We start from the raw sequence: 22,678 nt of genomic DNA on the forward strand, positions 1-22,678 counted from the left end.
ACATTCATTGTCATACAAGTTATTTGCGCAATAATGGCTGGAAAACATAAGCATTGTAGAATAGCAGGGATTCATCTGTGTCATAACTCTAGGCAAAATGAGCACAAACTCAAAAGGAAGCAAGAATTTCAGGATTTGAGCAAAAATATATATAGCAGAAAAACAATATCTTGATCTGAATTTCCTTCATCTCTACCAAGTGCTGTTTCATGAGCAAGTGCTTTGGATAAAAATACGGATCTGGATAAAAATACAGATCAGAACGTCCGGTAGATAAAAGATCCCATGTGGCTTACTTTTCAATTGGACCTTAAATTTTGCATCCGATACCTCTCAGGTTTAGAGAAAATGTACCTTTGTTAATAAATTTGGTGATTTACACCTGTCCTGTCATCTTTATAGTATTTTATTTCATACTCTTCAGTAAATATGTTAAAATAAAGACAGCTCTCTCCCAGCTTTCAGGTCTACACATTAGTTTCCCCTTCTACAAGAACACAGTTTATAGGATATAAGATGAATCAGAAACAACAATATAATCAACATTGTGATAAAAGATGCAATACAAAGCACACATTGCACAATATAAGAGCTTGAACTAAGGCTGGGTGTTTTGGGGGTTCATACTTGGGAACTTCTAGGACAGGTTACTCGGAGCACTCCCTCTGCTGGGTGAGGGGCAGAGCTAATCGTGCATGGGGTGAGTTGAACGGCGGGGTAGCCCAAGACTTCAGTAGAAGAGAAAATGGGCAGGGAGTGATGTGGCTAAATCCCTTGCCCAAAGAAACAAGAAAGTGACCTGACCTGGGGAAGCAGTGTTTTACCTGGAGACTTGGGCTCAAACTCAGTATCAAACCGAGTATGATGATGGTGCAATGTGTATGTTGTGAAGTAGTACAGTGACATCATGGAGTAAGAGGTTGAAAATCAGGAAAGACTAGGCTGTAGATTGACAGGGATGTTGTTAACGTTAATGTTTGATGATGGGGTCACAATTGTGGAATTATACATAGCTATGTCTAATAACAAAGACTAGTAAGTACTATTGCAGACCAATGTATTATAAACATAAAAAAACTCTTTTTAAATACAACAGGTGAACTTTTTTTCCAAGATGAAAAGCTTCACAGGAATATTTGCTTGACCACAGGAGCATATACTAAACTTCATAGCTAGTCACACACATACAAAAAGTTATTTCATAGCTGATAGTTTGTGAACATTACTCTGTAGATGATACAATCCATTTTCTTTTCTTCTCCATCTATTCTTTTCTCAATTATTTAGTTCCATAAACTGTTCCAATTACATTTCATCCACTTACGACAGCCTGGTAACCGGTTTATCACTGCTATCTGCCAACCTCTGACCCAAAGAAATGTTTCTTTGTTGAACACGGAGCAGGTTCTTCCCAGAGTTACAAACAAAACCTGTGACATTTACATCTGTTAATTTATTAAATTGTGCAGCTTGAAATATTCACTATGTTGGAGATTCTATTTCTTTTACATGCTGAGCACATAATAATGGTCTGAAGATAGAACTGCAATTGTCAGGTCACAACCTCCGCGGTCTACTGTCTGTTCCTGAATATATGTCTTTTAAACTATAAGAGCTACCTTTACAGATACGTTTTCTCAGTAGACTCTAATCCATTTCTATCTATATCTACAAAATGACTGTGGTGCTCCTTGGCATGGTATTTCTTTTGTGGAAGTGCTATCAATTTGTTCTTTTCATCTCTAGATCTAACTATGCAGTCAGCTCACTACTTCTGTGCAATAATAGACCTTTTTTTCTTGGTGTTTAATAGCTATTATTAAACACAGCTCATCCCCAGAATCTCTCCAGTAATGTCTTCTGATGAGGAGCAGACTAAAGAGATTGAACCGCTTACTAGGCAGATTCAACCTGCTGAAACCTTTTCACTTGAGAATAGGAAGCCCAATAACTTTGTTAAAAGTTTGTATTGTCTCTGGCTCCTCTGCTAAAAAAAGTGTGGGTCTGTAATGGCAATGTAAAGTATAGCAAGCCTTGGCCTCATTAAGGTATGAATTGATGGTAGCATGATACAAACTGGTGTCATTTATAAGCCAAATTGACTTATATTGATTAAATTATATTGATTAAAAATTGGTGACACATACTTACATATGCATTGCCCTAGTGGCATATTCTGGGCAGCAGGCCCACTGCGTGACACAAAAGTTGGGATGATCAAGCTCCATAGTACTGCTTAATGGCTGTGGTTGGACGCATGCAGTGCCCCAATGCTTTTCTTGAGATAAGTGTTCTGTGATAGCCAGGGGTAGAACTGGGCTTGTCATTGCCTAGTCTAGAACCTTTCCTGTATGAGGAGTTAAAGACTTTATTGAATAATCAATTTTCTTACATGAGTTTATTATCCTACAAACAGCTGTGCGGCACTATAGGTAGCAGTCAGCTGCATGTAAAAATAACAGATTTTTGTAAAATTCTAATTTTGTGGATTATAGTCTGCTCCAAATTGTATAGTTTGTAAATATAGCCCTGATTTTTCTCTAATCTTTTAAGGCTTAGAAACTAGTTTAAATGTGCACTTAGTATGTGTAAACGTGTAAACCTCCTCTCTCTGCACCCATAATACGATATAAATTTATGCTTGGATTTGTTGATATTAGGCTGTTCACCACCACAAGCTTTTTTAGAATTAACAATGTTTTTCAGAACAAAAATGATGTGGGAAAAATTCTCACTCTGCTTCCTTGTCATAGGTTGTGAATTCCTATATTGAGCAAATGGGGTTGTTGGAAATAAACATTTTCATTATTTAGTGAATGGACCTTCATTAATATATTAATTACAAGGAAATGGGAATATGGAGAAAGGTCAAAAACAATTCATCTTACACCATGTTAGATACCATTGCATTGAGTGCTGATGATACATTCAGTCCAAGTGTTGGAGTCTTATACATCCCAACATCCCAGGTGAATTTATAACATTTTATACGACTGCAAACACCAGCTTTGTTATATTTTGCTATTCTTGGCCGAGTCCCCTAAGTACAAATACAGTTATAAAACACTGGTTCTCCGTCATCTCCAACTATGCTTCGGTAACCAAGAAAATGTACAAATGTCTGCTCTGTTAAATCCAGATTTGTTGTCTATTACAGACTGATTACACTTGCAACTTCTTGGCTGGCTACAATTCTATTTGCTCATTAACACTTGATAGCTTGAATGCAGATGAAGAAAAGTGTGAGAACAATTAAATCTCAATCACACTAATTCCACAGGGCTTTGAAATGGCCTGCTCAAATGCTGTTTGCCTGCACAGAATAATTAACTTTTTTGGCTACAGAAGATTGCATGAAGATGGATGTGTGGTACATCCAAAGTATTAAAATCAAGTTAAACAAAGATATTTCATTATGAAATGTTTTCTTTACAAGATGGAAATTAGGCTTTGCTCCAGAATAATAAAACTGGCAAGATGCTGTCAAGTGTGAGCTGCAAGTTACTATTAACTGGAGGGAACACTACATAATCACAAAAACAATTACTGTTTAAATACATTACTATTCATCAAAAATTCCATATGGTGGCATGGAAATCTTAAAGGTCCTAGAAAACATTATAGCTCTCGAAGCTCTTCTGCTACCTTCAAACTCCATCATCTCAATGTCTTAATATCTTAATGTTATTGTTAGATCTTCATGCCTAGGAATAACCTTAGGATGCCCTTGGGAATGAGACACTTTGGAATAAATTAGTTATTTGTAATGCACCCAGGTTACACTAAGATTTAACTACATACATTTAAAGCTTTTAATCTAGGTTTAGTGAACTGGACCCATGATCTGTGTATAGAGGAACGAATGTCCAACAGGCCAGGGCTTTGAGATCTGCAAGGTTTTTCCAATGTATTTGGATATACCTAATGCATGCCATTGGTGAGAGCTGCTGTTCCCAATATAGATTCACACCACCAGTTTCTAAATAAAATTCCCAAAGTGTGGTTATTTTTTTATGTATGGTTCATTGCTTTTCTGATGGCTAGAGATAATTTTTATTATTGAACATAAAACTGGATCTGAATCAAACCTTTTGGGTCCTGTTTGACATTGTTAAGAGTATGATATCATGATGTCAAACTGAAGGAAACAAAACCCAAAGGACAGCAGTAGTGATGTATTATACCAACTGAATCCTGATGCCTAAAGATCAAAGGTAAAGAGTAAACATCGTGGTGGTCATATACACTAGTTTGCATGTTAAAATTTGGGTTATAAATCTAAAGTCGGATTCCTAAGTGACTCCAAATAAAAGGGTCACACATTACTGAAGCACAGGCATCCTTTTCCTTGTGAAAGGAAACCAAAAGCAAAATGATGTAATCTGTTGCTATATACTTTCTCTCAGGTGGTTGCAAAAGCCCATTTAAGTAGTGACTATGGCTGTTTGGAGGAGAGCATTTCACAAGACATTTCATGTACTGTCGTGGTTGTGGGTACATAATTGGTGTATCATATTTTTACAGCGTCCAATTATCAAATTAAATTGTACTCACATTTTATCAGTCATTTGCTAATTGCATGACCGTGAATTATAAACATACAACTCAGGTAATACATGTTGCGTGTCATGTCGAAATATGACAGCCTCAGTAAAAGCCGCACCTTACGGTATAAAGTGCTGCATATCTTGTGTAATGAAACCCGGATGTTCCACTGTGTTTGTAAATTATTTAAGGGCATGCATTCTGACGCGTATGCACGTAACAGAAACTCTAGCTACACAGATACAACTATACCACCTTATGCCTGCTACTTATCTGAAGTAGCCATATTTGTGCCAGAACAAAGTAAAAAACTATTTCTTATGTAAAGAATTCAAGTTGAGCGTACTGTATTTTACACAAAGTCACAAGGCTACACGATGTTCTTTCCTATCCGCGGGCAAGCACAGAATTTTGTATTATAGAGCAATCTCAGAATAATCCTTTCCTGCAGTGATAGTATAATCACATTTTACACATTTTCAATCTCACAGCCTCTTCTTTGGAAATGCCGTAGTCTGTCAACATCATTGCATATAGTAAATAATCCTCTCGCGCAATGATATCCCTTACTGCCAAATACAATTAGAAACATGTCAACGGGGATTTCACGCAAAAACATTTTTTTAGAATGAAAATGAATGATTATTTATTGTAAATCTCTGTGCATATATTAAGAATGGATACTTGTGCTTAAAGCAGCCTTGGATTTACTTTCCAGAGATACTGCGGATTGTCGCGAAATGTACTAGATGAAGTATGGCTGTGTTTGGATCAAATAATATCCCTAAGGATATACACGTATTTCTCAAACGTTTGTTAAAGAGCATCTATTATGTATTAATTACAGGGTTAAAAAAATAACCGGGCTAGCAACTCCACGGCTCAGATTAAAGATTCTTGGTAATATTATTCCTGGGAGCGGGTTGTGAGAGGAATGTGTCCCATAATGGACTGTACAGTACATGACATCATTGATTAGCAAAGTAGGGTTAGCGAGAAATGGGTTAAAAGGGAAAAAAATAAATATATATGTTTTTCAATATTATACAAAAGAAACAAATGAAATATAATATTGCCTTTTTTTGAGTCACAGAAAAAGCCCCAAAAGAAAGATATAGAACTTAATTAAAATACCTTCAGATGTTTTTTATTATACAATTTGTACAAACCACTCTGATAATTTAACGACGCAGTAGGAACAAGTTTTAGAGTGGTAGAGGAACGCTGGAGGAAGATATGATATTATATGGTTTTTCCTAGAACACACAGGGTTAAAATAAAACACTTTATTTTAAAGCAAGTTTGTATGGTACTGATTAGTACCTCAGAAAACATCTCACATTGAGGCCGAATAGACCATAACTTACCTTGTGTGGCAATATAGTGATTGGGTCTATGATAGCCCTAGAAATAAAAAAGGTAGGGTACAAATCAGTGAAAATCATACTATGTACTTAGATGACATACTATGCACAAACATACATTTATATAAAACTATTTCTTGACAGAAGAAGATAACACATCAAACCCAACATTGTAATGTAGACTATGATGGAACTTTAGATCGGGGGAAAACAGACTTTTAAACAATTAATAATCGGTAGTTGAAGTTTGGGATCTGTGACGCTGAGGCGTAACACATTGGAGGAAGTGGTATTTCTCCTATCTGCAATTAGGGACATGAGAACGTCCATGAGAATGTAATATTTTGTATAAATATAGTCATAATCTTATACTCCATGTAACCTGGATTTTAATGTCTGTCTAAAAAATATATTATTTGGAGCAAAAGTGCCCCTGTGTAAGCAGTAAAATGGCCGGTTATTCTGGTGACAACCATAGATGTGGTCTCATCCAAGGGAACATGGCACTTGGAGTCTCCAGCAGCTGACATGCTAAAGGTTGTCTGAAGACAACATGAAGATATCAGAAGAAGTGAGACTCCATTGGGGTTCATGAAACTATGGATGGGGAAAGTCTAAGAACTTTTAGCCACACATTTTTGGTGAACCGAGGTAATATTGAGTAACCCTGGGTAATGCAAGGTTAATCTCTTCAAACCTATTGTTATAAAACGCCAACCCCGAGGACCTTTTATTGCTAGAAGGGCTGAGTTGGCCCTGCATAATATTACATACTTAAATCTGTGACTTCTGTCACTGTGACTGTTCCTAGCAAGGGACAGAATTCACAGTAGAAGACAGAACTGTATATTCATTGCCTAATCTATCCTTATTTCCCTCTATGAGTTCTCATTCAGGCGATGTGGAAACATGAGCTGAATGCTAACCACTATGCATCCTTTAGAGACAATAAATGCTACCAATTTTTGTATTCTTTGAAGCTATTCACCACCTGCTGTCCCAAAGATACACAGTAATTTGTTCTAAGACGCATTGGCACTAATTAACCACATGCAGTATTTCAATGGGTAAAGTAAATGAACACAAATATTAATAATTCTTAGACAAATAAACTAACAGGTCCCCGTTGTACATGAAAAATTAAAACTTTATTTTGTGTGGCAAAAATACAAATCACTGCTGAGCAAAAAAAATTGTCAAGCCAACAACAAATGGGGAAAGATATATATATATATTTAGAAACGTGATCGAAAATATGTTCTTTATGACAAATTGTTAGGGAAAAAAAGCAAAAGAAAAAACAATCCTAAAAAATGTATTATCTAGATAAGCCCTGGGGCATGAGCACAAAGGGTTAATGTTCTGCATTTCCTTGGCACAATAGTTTTTCATGTATTCTCACTGTAGATACCAGTGAGCACAAAAACAGCTATTATGAAGATGTTTACAGCAATGAACAAGAATCGCATTAATTACAGTTTCTCTTATCAGGAGTGTTGGCAAAATTACTCTAAAAGTGGGAAAATGAGAAACCTATACAACAATTAGGCATAATTGAAACAGCTACAAATTAGCTTGGGGACCGTGCACATGAAGAATGTATTTTGAATATCTTTTGTGTGCTAAATTACTGCATGTGCATTTTAACAACTTCATTAGCTAAGGGTTGGGTTGCTACCTTGGCCATGTTCTGCGGCATGCATATCATTTCTACTTGCTGGCTCACGAAAACATCTGTAAAGCACAAATTCTGTAGATGGTTTGCTTAGACATGTGCTTTACAATGAGCCACGTGAGACCAAACCAATCAGTAAATCAGTTATCACTCTCAGTGCCTATGGACACTGCTATGGTGGAATCCCAGAGAAGTCACTGCCAGCTAGTGACGGTATGATAGATAGGGCTGCGTCCTGGTCATGATGAGGACATGAGATAAAATTAGCAATTTGATGTTACTGTTGAAATCAGTTGATAAACAAAAGTCTTCCTATCTAACATCTGTGATCAGTAGGGGCAAGGCTTGTTTTAAAAGCAGTCAAGCTACCAAGTGAGCCTTAGCAGGGTTTTCTTATAAGTTTTTAGAAATGAGCTGTGGCATAATTACCAGCACAGAAATCTAACTAATCAGACTGACGTGCTTGTCACTACTTCACTAATTCCGTTGGGTTTTATTGTTATAACTTTCCATCGCTTTCAGGAATTTGGGCTTGCGACTCCATCATAAATCACCCCAATTGTTAAAATAACTATTAATCTTTTAATTTCAATTATGGGGCTGGCACACTACCGTTTATTACTATGACTTTCTTAAAACATAATCCATTTTCATAAGAATATCCTTTTTTTTTTAAGAAAAGTGCATTAAACATACACAATGGCCATTACATACTATAACACTTCTGGTGCACCATACATACCTCCCAACAATCACAGATTTTTTGGGACGGTCCCACTTTTTGGGTACCATCCTGCGTAGCTGCACTATTGTCCCACTTTTGCGGGGAGTGGAGACAATGGACTGGTTGGGGAGATCCTTGGGGCTATTCAGGAAAAATGGGCAGTGGACACGCCTCCTGGCCCACCCATTTCTGGCATGGACCCACCCTATTCTGGTATGGATCCACTCAGTTATGTGGCTCCATACCCCCTTGCCTCTTACCACCTTCTCCCCAACACAGGTGTCTCAATCTGGACCCTGAAATGTTGGGGGGGGGTATGACCGTAATGGGCAATGGAATAGTTTAAACAGAACCCCTGAGTTCTTAAAAACAAGTGCATTATAAAATTGCATGCAAAATTATATAGGTTATCATATTTAGTGTATGTAGCATAACAGTCTTTTGGTGCTCTATTGAGATAAAATGTGCAAACAAAGTTACTAATAAATAAAACGCAATTGCTCTGCCTAGTAGTGTTTGTGCAGCTCATAAACACATAAAGGGATGTATACGAGCAATCACTTTTCACACTTATTTACATGACACCTTTAACAAAGACATGACACAGGTGTCGCAGCCACAACGCTTAAAGGAACACTTACTTGATCGTAACATGAACAGTCACAGCAACTGAACGTTGGACTTCTTTGCCCCCAAGCCAGAGGACCCTGAAAAAGTATCCCAATCCCTAAAGCTGAATTAATGTTTCTTGGTGTCTTTTCTTTGAATGCTGGGGGCTTGCAATATCCTGCAGCCAGATATTGCTGATTTATAGTAAAAGGACTTAAATTTACATTTTAATTGTTCTTGGTAAATAGTGAGCCCTGATTATAGTGAACCATTGCCGTCATTCCTAACTCTCAATGTTACAGGAATTCTATGTTTTTTAGGGCGTACTTAAATGGATTGCAACATTGTGTACTTAAGAATAAGGGCCTTGGTTATGTTCCAGAAAACATAGTTGATGTATAGAGATATAACCTCATATAAGACATTGCTTATGTGCTGTATATACATATAGCTCAGATTGTATCCAAAAACCTTGTAATGGCACTGCTTCACTTTTATTATAGCACTCTATAGTATACTTGGCATATATGTTGTTTTTTTGTTTCCTCTTAAGGTTTAAAAACAACACTTTTGAGGTGTTTTTTTTTAGTTTCTATGGAAACAACCTTTCAGTTCCTGCATTCGTGTTACATGACAATTAAATGTTCTATATATGAATAACGAACAATATTACCTGGGAAGGGTATGGACATTTAACAGTACTAGGAATGGTGGATCTAATGCTGCATCTGTTTCCAAAGGTGGTATATTCGCCTCTTTAGGATTTATGAAGAATAACTTAATAGGAAATGTCTCTAATATCATTATTTCACCACATTGTTCCTTCTTCACATTTTTTTGACAAATGTTCACTATAAGAGGGGCTCGCTTTTTCTATATCAGATCCCCAGTTGGGTTGTACTAAAGAAACTTTAAACATGTCACTGGGGTAATTGGCAGCACCCCTTCGTACAGAGATCTGCTGCAATATTTCTCTTTAAAGCAGCATTGCCACCTACCATTGGTACCACTGTTGAACATTGGCCTAAAAAAGATACATTTCTGAACTTATCATGTCCCCTTTGATAAACAGAGTTCCTGATGGAAATGTTCCCTGAACCCTTTTTTTTTTTTTTTTAAATAATGTGCTACATGTGAGTTAAAAGTATGATTTAAATATTTTTTATTTACTGTTGTAAAGATTGCAATGCTTTATTGTCTTTGGGGCAGTGGACATGTCTCAGTATTTGCTGTTTCAGTTATGAAACTTGATATAAAGGTTAACAAAGCTGTCCGGACAGTCATTCAGGACAGGTAATGAAAGCATTCATTTGCTATTCCAAACATCTTTAGAACTGCCATACAATATTTTCCTGATCTTATTGTCTTTTACAAGGTTTAAAGGCCACGTTCCACTGGGCTTGCACAGAAGGATCTCCTGTATCAGTGGATGAGTAAGACTCAGAAAGGCATATCCAGTTAGCTCATGATGTGCATGATGGTCCGTCCACCTCTACAGAAGTCCAGAGAAACTGTTGAATACAACAAACATTTCTGTATCCAATGAAGTAGTGTTGGGCTTGAACCAGGCCCGGATCTGGCACACCAGGCACATGGGGAAAAGAAAAGATGTCGGTGCGCTAAGCTAGTCTCAGGCTCAAATAATACAAATGTATAACATGAGGCCTACCAAACAGTGTGAGCATGCTGCAAATACAGTGTGTTGGCTGTACAATGTATACAAAAAACAAAATACTGTCTGCGCTTCTCACCCTAATAAAGTTGGCAACAAATATATAAACATAATATAAATGAGAGGTTTTGGTTATATGAATTGGCCAAAGCATAATCAAGCTCACCCGCCACGTCAAGGCACACTCTCAATAGGGTGAGAACCTACGCTCACCTCCTACATAGTGGGCACACAAAGCAGTTTATACTGCTACCAAAACCTTATTAATGTGTTGGGGGAGGTGCAATTAAACCTCCTCCCAATTAACCCCTGGACAGTAAGCTGCAACCAGACTGATGAGGAGCCAACAACCTCAAATATGTGCAAACAGGGAAAAGAAAAAATGTCGGTGCGCTAAGCTAGTCACAGGCTCAAATAATACAAATGTATAATATGAGGCCTACCAAACAGTGTGAGCATGCTGCTGTAAGGTTTTGGTAGCAGTATAAACTGCTTTGTGTGCCCACTATGTAGGAGGTGAGAGTAGGATCTCACCCTATTGAGAGTGTGCCTTGACGTGGCGGGTGAGCTTAATTATGCTTTGGCCAATTCATATAACCAAAACCTCTCATTTATATTATGTTTATATATTTGTTGCCAACTTTATTAGGGTGAGAAGCGCAGACAGTATTTTGTTTTTTGTACACCAGGCACATGCCCAGTGGGCTGCTGGCCGACAGCATCATACACACTCACCCCATGTGCCCTTCCAATGAGCATAAAAACATAGCATGTGGCTGGGCATATCCAGGCATCGGCCACACCTTTGTCATCAGGCGGCTTAAAAGTATCAGTGCCGCCTGTACAGAACTGCTGATTGCTAACTACATGCAACCCAACTTTGGTCGCACTCATAATCAAGCAGTTTAATTTGGGGTTGTTGTCTAAAAACAATAGTACCGTGTCATTTGAAAGCCACTTCATCCAGCGTGGGTGAAATCTCTGTATAAATAAGATCTAAGAATATTCTAGTTCTTGCCCCAATATTTATATATTTTAGTCTATGCTGTTACCCATTTTTAATTCAGGAAAACAAACGCAGCTAAACATCCAACATATCATGGAAAACAGAGCTGGCCCTGATAATGTTATCCTGTACAAAGAAACCCTCTGCACGATGGTGCTATTGCTGGTAGGTGACATGGCTGCTTTAAATCACATGCAGCTAAAATGGTTTAAAACAGAAATAAAAAGGAAAATATACTTTTTACTCAGGGCTTGTAATATCAGAGCCGTCTGGTGTTCTAAATTAAAGATTTAATAGGGCATGTACGTATAGTTATAATAAGGAGAAGCATATGATAACACATGATTTAATATCTCATAGAGAGGGTTGGCAGCATTCGGCATATTTGCCATGTGCACATTATTGCGAGCTCCTGCAGCATCATTCTAAGCATATAAATAAATATATATAAATAAATATATATAAATAAAAATATATACGGTATATATATTAAATCGAGTAACATTGCACAAAACATCTTTAATTCTAATATCATAAGCAATTATACCAATGTGCAGCCTTATTTAAAAACATCTGTTTTAGGGTACATGGAAACATTTAAACAAGTCCGATTCAATGAAATATCACTTTTGTTTAAATTAATGGCAGTATTTTGACTAATTTATAAGCAGGGGTTTAACATCTTAACATAATGTAATGATTACTCAAAAATACCACAAATAAGGCTCTCATGTGGGCAGAAAAAAATAACTAGTGGAGAAAAAAACACATTGTTTTTGCAGAATATGTGGCCATAAATATATTTATGGTTGGCAACACCTTCATCAGTAGTGATTTTCATTAAAAGTGACATGATAAAATATTTGATTACCTGATAAATGAATTTGAGTGCGAAAATCCAGAGTTTTAAAGGGACATTTAATTATATTTGTGTTTTTGCACCCACTATATCATTACTACACACTCATGAACCATAACATATAGATAGGCTTTGTCACATACTAAGCCCTCGTTTGATTTTAAATCATGTGAAAAAAAGAGTATGTGCTTTTTGATCGGCAATACTGTATTATCTAACTGTTACGGCACATTTTACAATTGATTGGCATGGCAATTAATACTATTTTAATATTAGCATAGTAATTTAGTAACACTAACGTGCTTATTGAGCTACCTTTGGTTCACATCAGGTAAAGGCAAGCATGTTTTGAAGGTGTACACTAGATTTTTTTTCTTGATTTTCAATTAAACTTTTGATTTAATTCATTTATTTACAAATTCAACCATATTTCAAATAGCTCATTCTAATGTTAAACATTCAGTTAACATGATGCAGTACGAACAAAGAAGTGGTGTTTAATAATTAAACGGCTTACATATTTAATGAAATGGCTTGCTTGCATTAAAAGCACTGGTTAACAGCTGCACGCTGCTTTGAAGGGAACTTAAAAGTGCAGCAGTGACAAGAGATTGCAAATCACGGCATTAAGAATTACATGTTTTTGCCGCATTAATATGCAAACAACGTTCTATTTAATGAAGAGTTATGCCAAACTGTTGACAGGAAAATGAAATAACATTTACTTTGTCCTCGCGCTCAAGATGCAAAATATAATGAGCTTTTTACTAGACTAAAAAATCTACCATTGTGTAAACAGGATAGTAAGCAGTGGCTGTATCGACCTCATCCTTGTGGCCACCATAGGACTACATATCTCAACTTGCCTGAGAAGTCTTCATGATAATATCAAAGTAGACAAATTCAACTAATTAAAGGCAGGCAGACAAAGGCAAGTTAAGCTTGATGGGAATTATAGTCTAGATCCCTAAATCCAGGTAGCCAACAATTTGTATGGATAACCTTCAGTGGGTTATCGGAGGTGCTTTAATGTTGCTACATGAAAGCAATGTTAAAATACTCATGCTGAGCGTACGTACGTCAATATAATTTCCGTTGATATAATCTGAGCAGGCTTCGTCTTCAATGCTTTGGAGTCTCACTCGGGAATGGTCATCTGAAATGGAATAAAGGATTGCAGAATTACAAAAACTATTTCTGTGCGAAAAGGCATGATGGCCACACACGGAATTCTCTTTAACATAGCAGGCTCTGTCAGATGATCATTTTGCCTGTGTTCCCAGATTAGCATTCAAGTATTTAAGATACATTTACCGTAAGTGACTCAAGTCCATTGATTTCATTTGAAGTAGTTTATTGCCACTGATTGACAGCTTAGGTAGCCAATCAGTGACAAGACTTTTAGGCGAGATTTTGTCAGCTGTTTATTTTTTTCTCTTTGGAAGAAGCAATATTAAAGTATTCACTCCCAGAGGGCATTAATATGCATTCCTCTATAGTAGAGGTGTCAGGGATGTTAGACTGTCCCTTTAATTAAGAGAATTATTTTGTATTAGTATTTTGTATTAGTAATGTGGATTGGCTTTCACAGACATTTATCTCCTATGGTAAAATTGTAGAAATTGAGATATGACATAACTGACGATCACAAGAGTTCTTGTATTCAGCTCCCAGTGACATATGAAGAACTATAGAGGTTACCTAAAGGAAGCAATTCAGGCCACTTTTGACACACCTTATGTTGCTTATGTATAACATGCGCAGAATAGATTGATTTAATCTCAATATTTTATATGAAGATATCATAGAACTGTTGCATAATTGTGGACGTGTTTTTCAAGTATTTGTGACATAGTTGCTAATTCTGAACAATTAATTCATCAAAATATTTCCAAAACAGCTTAAAATAGACATTCAAATTCTTCCCATACTGTGATACCTGTCTAGCTGTGGCCGATTCAGTAGGTATTTAGAAGAGTTTGGCACTCGCTGAGTTAAAGGACAATAGGTGGATTCAATGCTTGAGATAACTCTATCACAAGTAATTGAATGGCAATCTTCACATAGATTACAATGGGAAATAATGAGATAAACAACTGAGAAATACCATATATTAGCCCAGATCATAAACTGAAATAAAAACTATCACTGTATTTTTTATCTTGTTTTACCCACCGCAATATGTGCAAGGACTGCTGTTCAATCATGTGTGATAAATTGATCTCTGGCATTGATTCCAGCATATTACGTCAATACGGGTAACATAATAATTTCGATATATTAAGGGTAGTGGCAGAAGTACTGCAGTCTTATTGTATGGGCGCATTGTTCTTTTTAAAATCATATTTCATATATTTCCTCCTCTGTTTTCCCCCTGCTGACCTTTAATCTTGTTTTTTTTTGTCATTTGGTTTCAACACCGACAACAATACATTACACATTGTGTTTTTTATAGTTTGTTCTTGCACCTACAGAAAAGAACAATTTTGTCCCTTTAGTTTTATTGCGTTGGAATGAACTCCAATACCTTGAAAAAAAATGACCAAATGGTTTCATAGCAGATAAATTGAAACTGCATTAAAAGCAGCCTTGGCTACATAACAGGCTAGGAGACCAACCATACAGTATTTAATGAACACAACATTTAACAAGGAGATGATTTGCCTTTATGTTCTCAATTTTTTTTTTCTACTGGCCATTGCACAAAGAAGATTGGAACGGAATCCCTAAGGATTCCCAACAGGTCTGTCTATATGCTAAATTAAAATTAAATAGGGTCATTAATATACTGCAATAAATTATATTTCATTTTGATGGCATAATATCCGATAGCATCTTTCACTGTCAGAAGGGTAAAATCCAAATGGGTTCATGAGCACCACAGGGCTTAATTAAACTGTAATGCTGCAAAAGTCAAAGTGTAAAAATGGCATTCCGTTTAGCCAGGAATGTATTTTTTTTTACAAGAAAGTTTTAAGGGATTAATCACAATTTCTATATCATATAGGTGCATTTTTTCCATGTTGACATAAATAAATCACACTAAAAAGAGAGAGAATTGATTATATAGACTGATTATACAGATTGTTTCATATATATATATATATATATATATTAAAAAAAAAATATATATATATATATAATGTTGCAAATTAAACAAGATTTTGAGCTACATAAAGCACAAGCAGCATGCCAAGGAGCATGCCATCAATATACTGGCCATTAACAGTTACAGTGATCCTGTTACCATTGGCCCATAGTAAATATTAGCAAGTGAACCTTACTTGTAGGGCTTGATGTACAACTTATGTTCTCAGACATAAGTGCCACAAATGTGTTCAAATTATAATATCCACCAAAATTAGCAACAAGTGCTCCAACCTGCTTAACTTATGGAATAAGTACATTGGAAAAGTCTGAACTTTTATGTCTCTGCATGGTACTGCAACCAGATCCTTCTGCATAAAGGCATTTTTATAGAGCAGCATCACGGGCAGCGTGATGGCTTATGTTTTTTGTATCCCCGCTTTAATACTTTGCTTTAATATCATGCTCAACTCAACTATAGGGATTTTATCAATATTTCCACCCTTCTGGAAAATATGTCTCTTTAGAAACATATGCACATTCTTAACCAAAAGGGAAATGTATTTCATAGTTTGTCAAGTAGCAGGTACTGCAATAAGGACATCTGCATTAAAATTGGAAACACACACACACATTTTATATATATATATATATATATATATATATATATATATATATATATATATATATATATATATATATATATATATATATATATACATACACAATATATCAAGAAGGTAGGGTAAGACCAACTGAGTGGGAAAGAGGGACATCAGGGGTGACAATAAATAATATAACACAGAACTTACAAGGAGATTTATGGATGTAAAACAGAAGGCAGGATGAATAGAATTGGTACAAGGAGACATGAAGAGTGATGACAGCACAAACAACTGAAAGATATGCAAATCCCGATGAGATGCTGATGAACAGCTGAAATAGTATATCTCTCCCAAAACACATATTTAAGGTGGTGGTGGGGGATGGTATTTAGGCCCCTTTAAAGCAATCATATTACCAAAAACATACAAGCAGATCACAAATCTTGGAGGTTTTTCTAGTTTACTATAATATTGGTGTACACAGTACATACACAGTATGTTTAAAGAAGTCACTCATCCCCACAATAAGAAATGCAGCCAGCTTAGGACTCTCTGAACATTGTGGTGGGCTAAGCAATACGTGGTCACGCAGTGTAACTAGATGGCCGCTATGTTCACCTGAGAGAGCATTAATACAGCTTTTGCAGAATGCATTTAGTGGGGGGGTGTTGATTCATTGTTTAGTTGATTCCTTATTTTGTCCATTTAGGAAGCTCTCCTATAAGCAGGAATGCTAATGTGTTCTAGGAGGAGGCCTCCAAGAAGTAACCAATGTGCGGATAATACAACCTGCTTACTTATTTACCATTACTAAATGAGGACTCTAGATACTCCAGCTTTTAATAAATACTGCTAAAATGAAGGACTGCTAACCACAAAAAAATCCCAAATGTCCCTCTTAAGGAGTCACAATACCTCTTTTGAATCCCAGTCCCTTTATCCTTCCTTCCCTTGGGATATATCTCTTCTTGTATTAATTCAACCAATGCAGAAACTGTTGCAACTAAACCTTTATAAAAGAGTGCCAACCTCCAATAATGTTTATTTTCTGTTCCCCACTTGAGAATTGAATGTGCGTAACAGAGGACATTTTCTTTGTTATGCTAGTTCAAACATAATTGTCCTTAAAGCAAGATATTTTAAAATATGCCTGCTCTTTTGGCTCAGATGATTTATTTAACATCCACAAAATTTGTAACCTTTTCCTGGGAACAATCTACGGATGTTTCACATTTGTAAAGGTTATAAATTTGCCTAGGTAATGAAATCTTTTAATTTCAGGCTTATACCTCTCCACGAAAAGACCTGTAACCCAAGATAAATGGGTGCATAATTATCTTTTTCTCTCAACTTTGATACACAGCAAAATTAACCGCATTAGCTTTACAAAAGGCCAAATCCATTCCGCTCTGGATCCAAAAGGGTTAATTTACATTTAATTTGCAGGTTTCAACACTCATTAGACAAACACAATGTTTCTCCAGGGATTTAAATTATAATTGCCCTCTAAATTCATGCTGAAAGAATTTCATGGTCAATTTTATCAGCGCAGGTACTGTAACACGATCTTATGCAGTGCCACAAGCGTACTGTCAACACTTACAGGCTATGATATTCCCATATCGGTTCTTCATTCTGTTCTCATCTTTCTTAGCTGACTCCCACGGAGCTGCTTGTCCTTCAAAGAAACTCTGGGAAAAAAAAGGCAGATTCACTAAACGTTATAGCATATGTAGGAAAAATAACATTAACAGCAAGGTTAAAAGCAAATTGTTAACATCTTAAAGGAACATAAAGACGAATGCAAGTCGAACTGAAGAATGTGAAATGATTGGCTTGAAGGCCCTCAAGAAGATTGCATTATATATTTAGACATGAACAAACACGTGTGCTTTGTATGCAAGGTACCATGCACAAGGTACAATCTATGCTGTCACGGCACATATGTATTTCAAGGTACTGCCACCCAGTTATTACTTTAAATAATGTCTGCTCTAGTCAGCTCTATAAAGGAAAAAGGTAAGCTGACAGTGTGTTACATTGACATTTTAATGCATCCTTCATACAAAAGCCTTCCTAATTGTGTATGCAAACCAGGTGCCACTTTTGATGGGTCCGGGGCTTGTTCAAGTCAGGGTAGAAATAACTGACTATGGTAGCAGAGGCTACCCAGAGCTCTCCTTTTTTCTGTAGGGTTGGGTACAGTAGAGTGTAAGAGCAGGGAGGTGGCAGGAAGTGGACATGACCAAATGTCACTCCCTTACCAGAAGAAAGAAGAAACTGTCCCGGAGACCCAGGAAGGAAGGGATCCACCCGGAGACATTGGGGGCAAACCTAAAGATCCCAGGTATGAAGGTAGCCACCAACTGAAGCCATCACCTTTCCAGATCTTTCTTAGCATAACTAAATTGATTAATACTATTTTTGTTTTTCAATCAGTGTAATTGTTTTGTAGGTACTTAGGTTAAAATTAACTGAGTATGTTAAGGTCATTTTACCTGTGGTAAAAGGTTGCAAAATTAGAATATTTAATGCATCTCCAGGCCAAATGATCTCTTAATAATCAACTTAATAGAAGGTGGAGATACAAGGTATCTCAAAGTCAGTTATAGGGTGTGCACCGCATGAAGGCGCCATTCAAATACAGGTCATCTGGAGAGATTAGACATTAGACACTCACAAAGCAGCAGAAGGGAGGCGTACAAGGCCTGAATCTATCCTTGTCAGCAGAGAAATGCATTCTCCATCTCATCACTCTATAGCTCCTACATATAACATTTAACCCTAGAGTTTGTCTCTTTAAGGCTGTGTACACATCTATAGCATTTCTACATGGTATGTTTTCCAAAATGCTGCACCCAGGCATCAGAAACTGGTGATATAAATACTAATGCTTATCGTCGAACAAGGTTACGTTGGCTGGTCTCATTGCGTTTAAAGGTTACTGAATATATATTGCTGTTATTATCGTTTTATTGTAACACAATTACGTATGCTTATTTATAGTACTGAATATATATATATATATATATATATATATACATACACATAATTAATATTTTATTAGCATCTCTTTAATTCCCATCAATCCCAATTCCCTATCTTGTTTTTAAGATTGTTTGTAATGTAAAAGAAAGTGTTATACGTGTACTAGTTTTATTTGTTCTTTTTTTGTTGTAATGAAAAAAAAAAATTACATATAGGGTTCTAATTTTCTTCTTCTAACACCTTAATACAGTAGTCTTTCCAGTCTAATTAAATTTCTTCTTATTTGTTCCAAATTTTCTTACTGCAATTATCAAGTCAAACGCATATTTGCTTTTTTTGTTTTCTTGTTGTGTCTTCTGTTCTTATTTTAGCCAAAATATTTCATAAGGTCCCGAGTCATCTGGAAAACATATATCTTAACTTTTCTGACCAAGTATTTAGGGTGGCGTAGCGATGTGTTCCAGCTACTAAGGAATTTAGTTTCCTGGATATTTTCCAGTTGAACAAAGGCGAATGTAATCAGTATTTCTTTTTCCTAGTATTGATTTCCTTTGACTTTGCCTTTCGTATTACAGTATTTTAGCTATGCTTTGTAACTTGCTATCTGTGCCATAATGTCTGCGTTAATATAAATCAGAGTTTTTCAATTTGTGGCATGTGTACTCCATAAGCTAATTCTCACAGTCCAAGATAAGTATTTATGGTTGACCTCAGGGTTTGCTGGCTGGTCGAGGAGAATTTGAGGGGTCCCCTTATCTGTAGAAAGTGTGTTCTCCTTCACAGTTACGGTGTTTTCGTTGCTGAGATAAATAGAAGCTGGGATATGAGGTCAAATATTAGTATTCAACTTAACTCAACGATGAAGAGACAAAGAGTGTGAAGGAGACAGTGTAAGCTTCATCACTGTGGGGATCCCTAGTTGCCCCTACATAAGGGCCGCCTTGGGCATTTATCAGCACTTATCTTATATTAGGCTTATTATTATTAGGGAATAATGAAATATACAGTATCTCACAAAAGTGAGTACCCCCATCACATTTTTCTAAATATTTTATTATATCTTTTCATGTGACAACACTGAAGAAATGACAATGTAAAGTAGTTAGTGGATAACAGTGTAAATTTGCTGTCCCCTCAAATATAACTCAACACACAGCCGTTAATGTCTAAACCTTGGCTTTTTTTAAATGAGGTAAAAAAAGAACCCTAGGGTAATAGCTAAAGACTTGAAGGAATCGTTGGAACTGGTCAACATCTCTGTTCATGAGTTTACCATATGCAGAACATGGCAGGACACCACAGAGAAAGCTGCTGCTTTCCAATTAAACTTTGGTGTGAATTCTGCCAAAAAAGCATCTTGGCACAACACTACTTGGAGAACGTTGCGTGGATTAATAATATTAAGGTTAAATTGATTGGAAAGCACATTCTGCACTATGTATGGCGTAAAAAGGGCACTGTATACAAACATGAAGGCCATGAATTCCCAAGTTTATAAAGGTGTCATAGAGGATAATGTCAAGATGGCTGCCCACCAGCTGACGCTCAGTAGAAGTTGTGTAATGTGGCAGGACAAGGACTCTAAATATCAATAGTAAATAGTAAATCTACTACAGAATCGTTTTTAAAATAAAGTCTGTCTTTTGGAGTGGCCCAGTCAGAGTCCAGACCTTAACCCATTAGACATGCTGTGGAATGACCTCAAGAGAGCCATTCATACCAGACATCCTAGGAATATGGCTGTAAGTTCTGTAAGGAAAAATCTAAACTTTCTCCCGAATATTGTGTAGGTCTGATCCGCAGCTACAGGAAGCTATTGTTTAAGGTTATTGCTGTCAAAAGAGGTTCGAGCAGTTATTAAATCCAAGAGTTCACTTACTTTTTACACCAGCACTGTGAATGTTTGATGGGTGTGTTCAATACAGACAAGAAAGGTTATCATTGTTTGTGTGTTATTAGCGTAAGCATATTGTGTTTGTCTATAATTGTGACTTAGATGTAGAACATTTTATAAACAATTATTGCAGAAAACCAGATAATTCAGGTTCACTTATTTTTTCTTGCCACTGTATAATACATAAAATAGATCCATAATTGCATCAGAAGCCCATTTTGCATATGCAGAAAGCTACAGCAAACTGCAACAAACTAGAGGCTCTGTCCTATTTCCAACAGAAAAGAATTATGGTTTGGCCATGAAACTGGCAATGAGCTAGAATACTTAATTATTCAAATGGCATAAATACTATCTATATGAAAATAAAGGCTGTATTTATAATTAACAACGGGTGCATTATAATTACACTCAAAGTCATTTGCATAATTTAAACTGCTACAAATCGAAGAAAGGTTTTTCATGTCCGTTTAATGGAGAATAATAAAATATAAAAGGATTGAAGAGGTTACTTAGTGTAAAGTGATGAGCATTTTTCTCCCAACACATCGCTTCACTGCACATTACAATGTTAGAATAAAATGTTAGAAAAAAGGAATACAAGCTATATAAACACTTACAGCTTAGAATTTTAATTGCTTTGGATTTCAATAGTAATGTAAAAATGAGTATAAATATTCATATTGTTAATAAAAATAAACCTTCCAGTAGTTTGTTTTGTAGTTGTGAAACTGCAGTCCACCTCTTAATGTGTGGTTTCTGTTAAAGAAGAACTGCTTAACATTGCTCATCTTAATACATTTACTGACCCATCAAAGTACTTGATCAATTAGGCTCTATTAAGCGATACAAACTGTAAAAATGTGCCCAGATCCCCTTGATACAAACTGAATACAAGACAAAAAGGGCCTTTAAATGTCTGTTTAAAGCCCTAATCTTTATCATATTTATTTTACAGCCATACACCTTAATGTAATTATTCAAATTGAATGTACTCATAAATTAATAATTGCAAAAAAAAAGAATATGTCAAAAAGACAAATTGGAAAGCTAATATTCAAAAACATCTTGGTTTTAGATTTAATAGATTATGCTGGACAGAGTTAGCATGAATTTGCCAGAATTGCGAATTATTTTTAAAATCTCTTCTTATTATATCGGCATTACACATTGCAACATTTTTCACTGCATTGGAATCACTTATGTTTTTACTTTTCCCCTTACAGTTACACTCCAGCCATCATGTGCACTTCAGTGGTCACTGCAGAATATGCGCAATTAAACTCCATGTGCAAAAATGGCGAGGTATTACCAAATGGTAATACAAAAAAAAAGTCTCCAGCCTACGCGGTTACATTTTAAGGTAGACATAACATTTTAGAGTTGTAAAGATGCAATGTTTCATGTTCTAAAGAATACTGGTTTGGTATTTAGTAATAAATAATATAAACAATATAATAATTATTTCTATTTTATTTTACGTTATTTAATTATCTTCATTCTAGATTATATCAATCCACAAATGTTGCATCTCTAAAAAATATATATATATTTTTTAATTAGAGCCAAAATATAAAAATAATAACTGTGTCATATGATTAATAAATGGTATACTCCAGTTGTGATATAACTTTCCTTTTTCATAGTTAC

General features: G+C 35.9%; 1 protein-coding gene across 5 annotated transcripts in view; it reads right to left on the reverse strand.

Moving 5' to 3' along the window:
- The window catches only part of PTPRM (protein tyrosine phosphatase receptor type M), a 321,476-nt gene that overhangs the window by 20,006 nt on the left and 278,792 nt on the right, over positions 1-22,678 (reverse strand). For all 5 annotated transcript variants that reach the window (XM_053468204.1, XM_053468203.1, XM_053468210.1 and 2 more), the window contains 3 exons: positions 17,750-17,837; positions 13,534-13,610; positions 5,913-5,949 (listed from right to left, as the gene is read on the reverse strand). In XM_053468204.1, coding sequence (XP_053324179.1) covers positions 5,913-5,949; positions 13,534-13,610; positions 17,750-17,837 — 202 coding nt within the window. The remainder of the gene's footprint in view (positions 1-5,912; positions 5,950-13,533; positions 13,611-17,749; positions 17,838-22,678) is intronic.

The sequence above is a fragment of the Spea bombifrons genome, chromosome 5 (genome assembly GCF_027358695.1).
Source record: "Spea bombifrons isolate aSpeBom1 chromosome 5, aSpeBom1.2.pri, whole genome shotgun sequence".
Lineage (NCBI taxonomy): Eukaryota > Metazoa > Chordata > Amphibia > Anura > Pelobatidae > Spea > Spea bombifrons.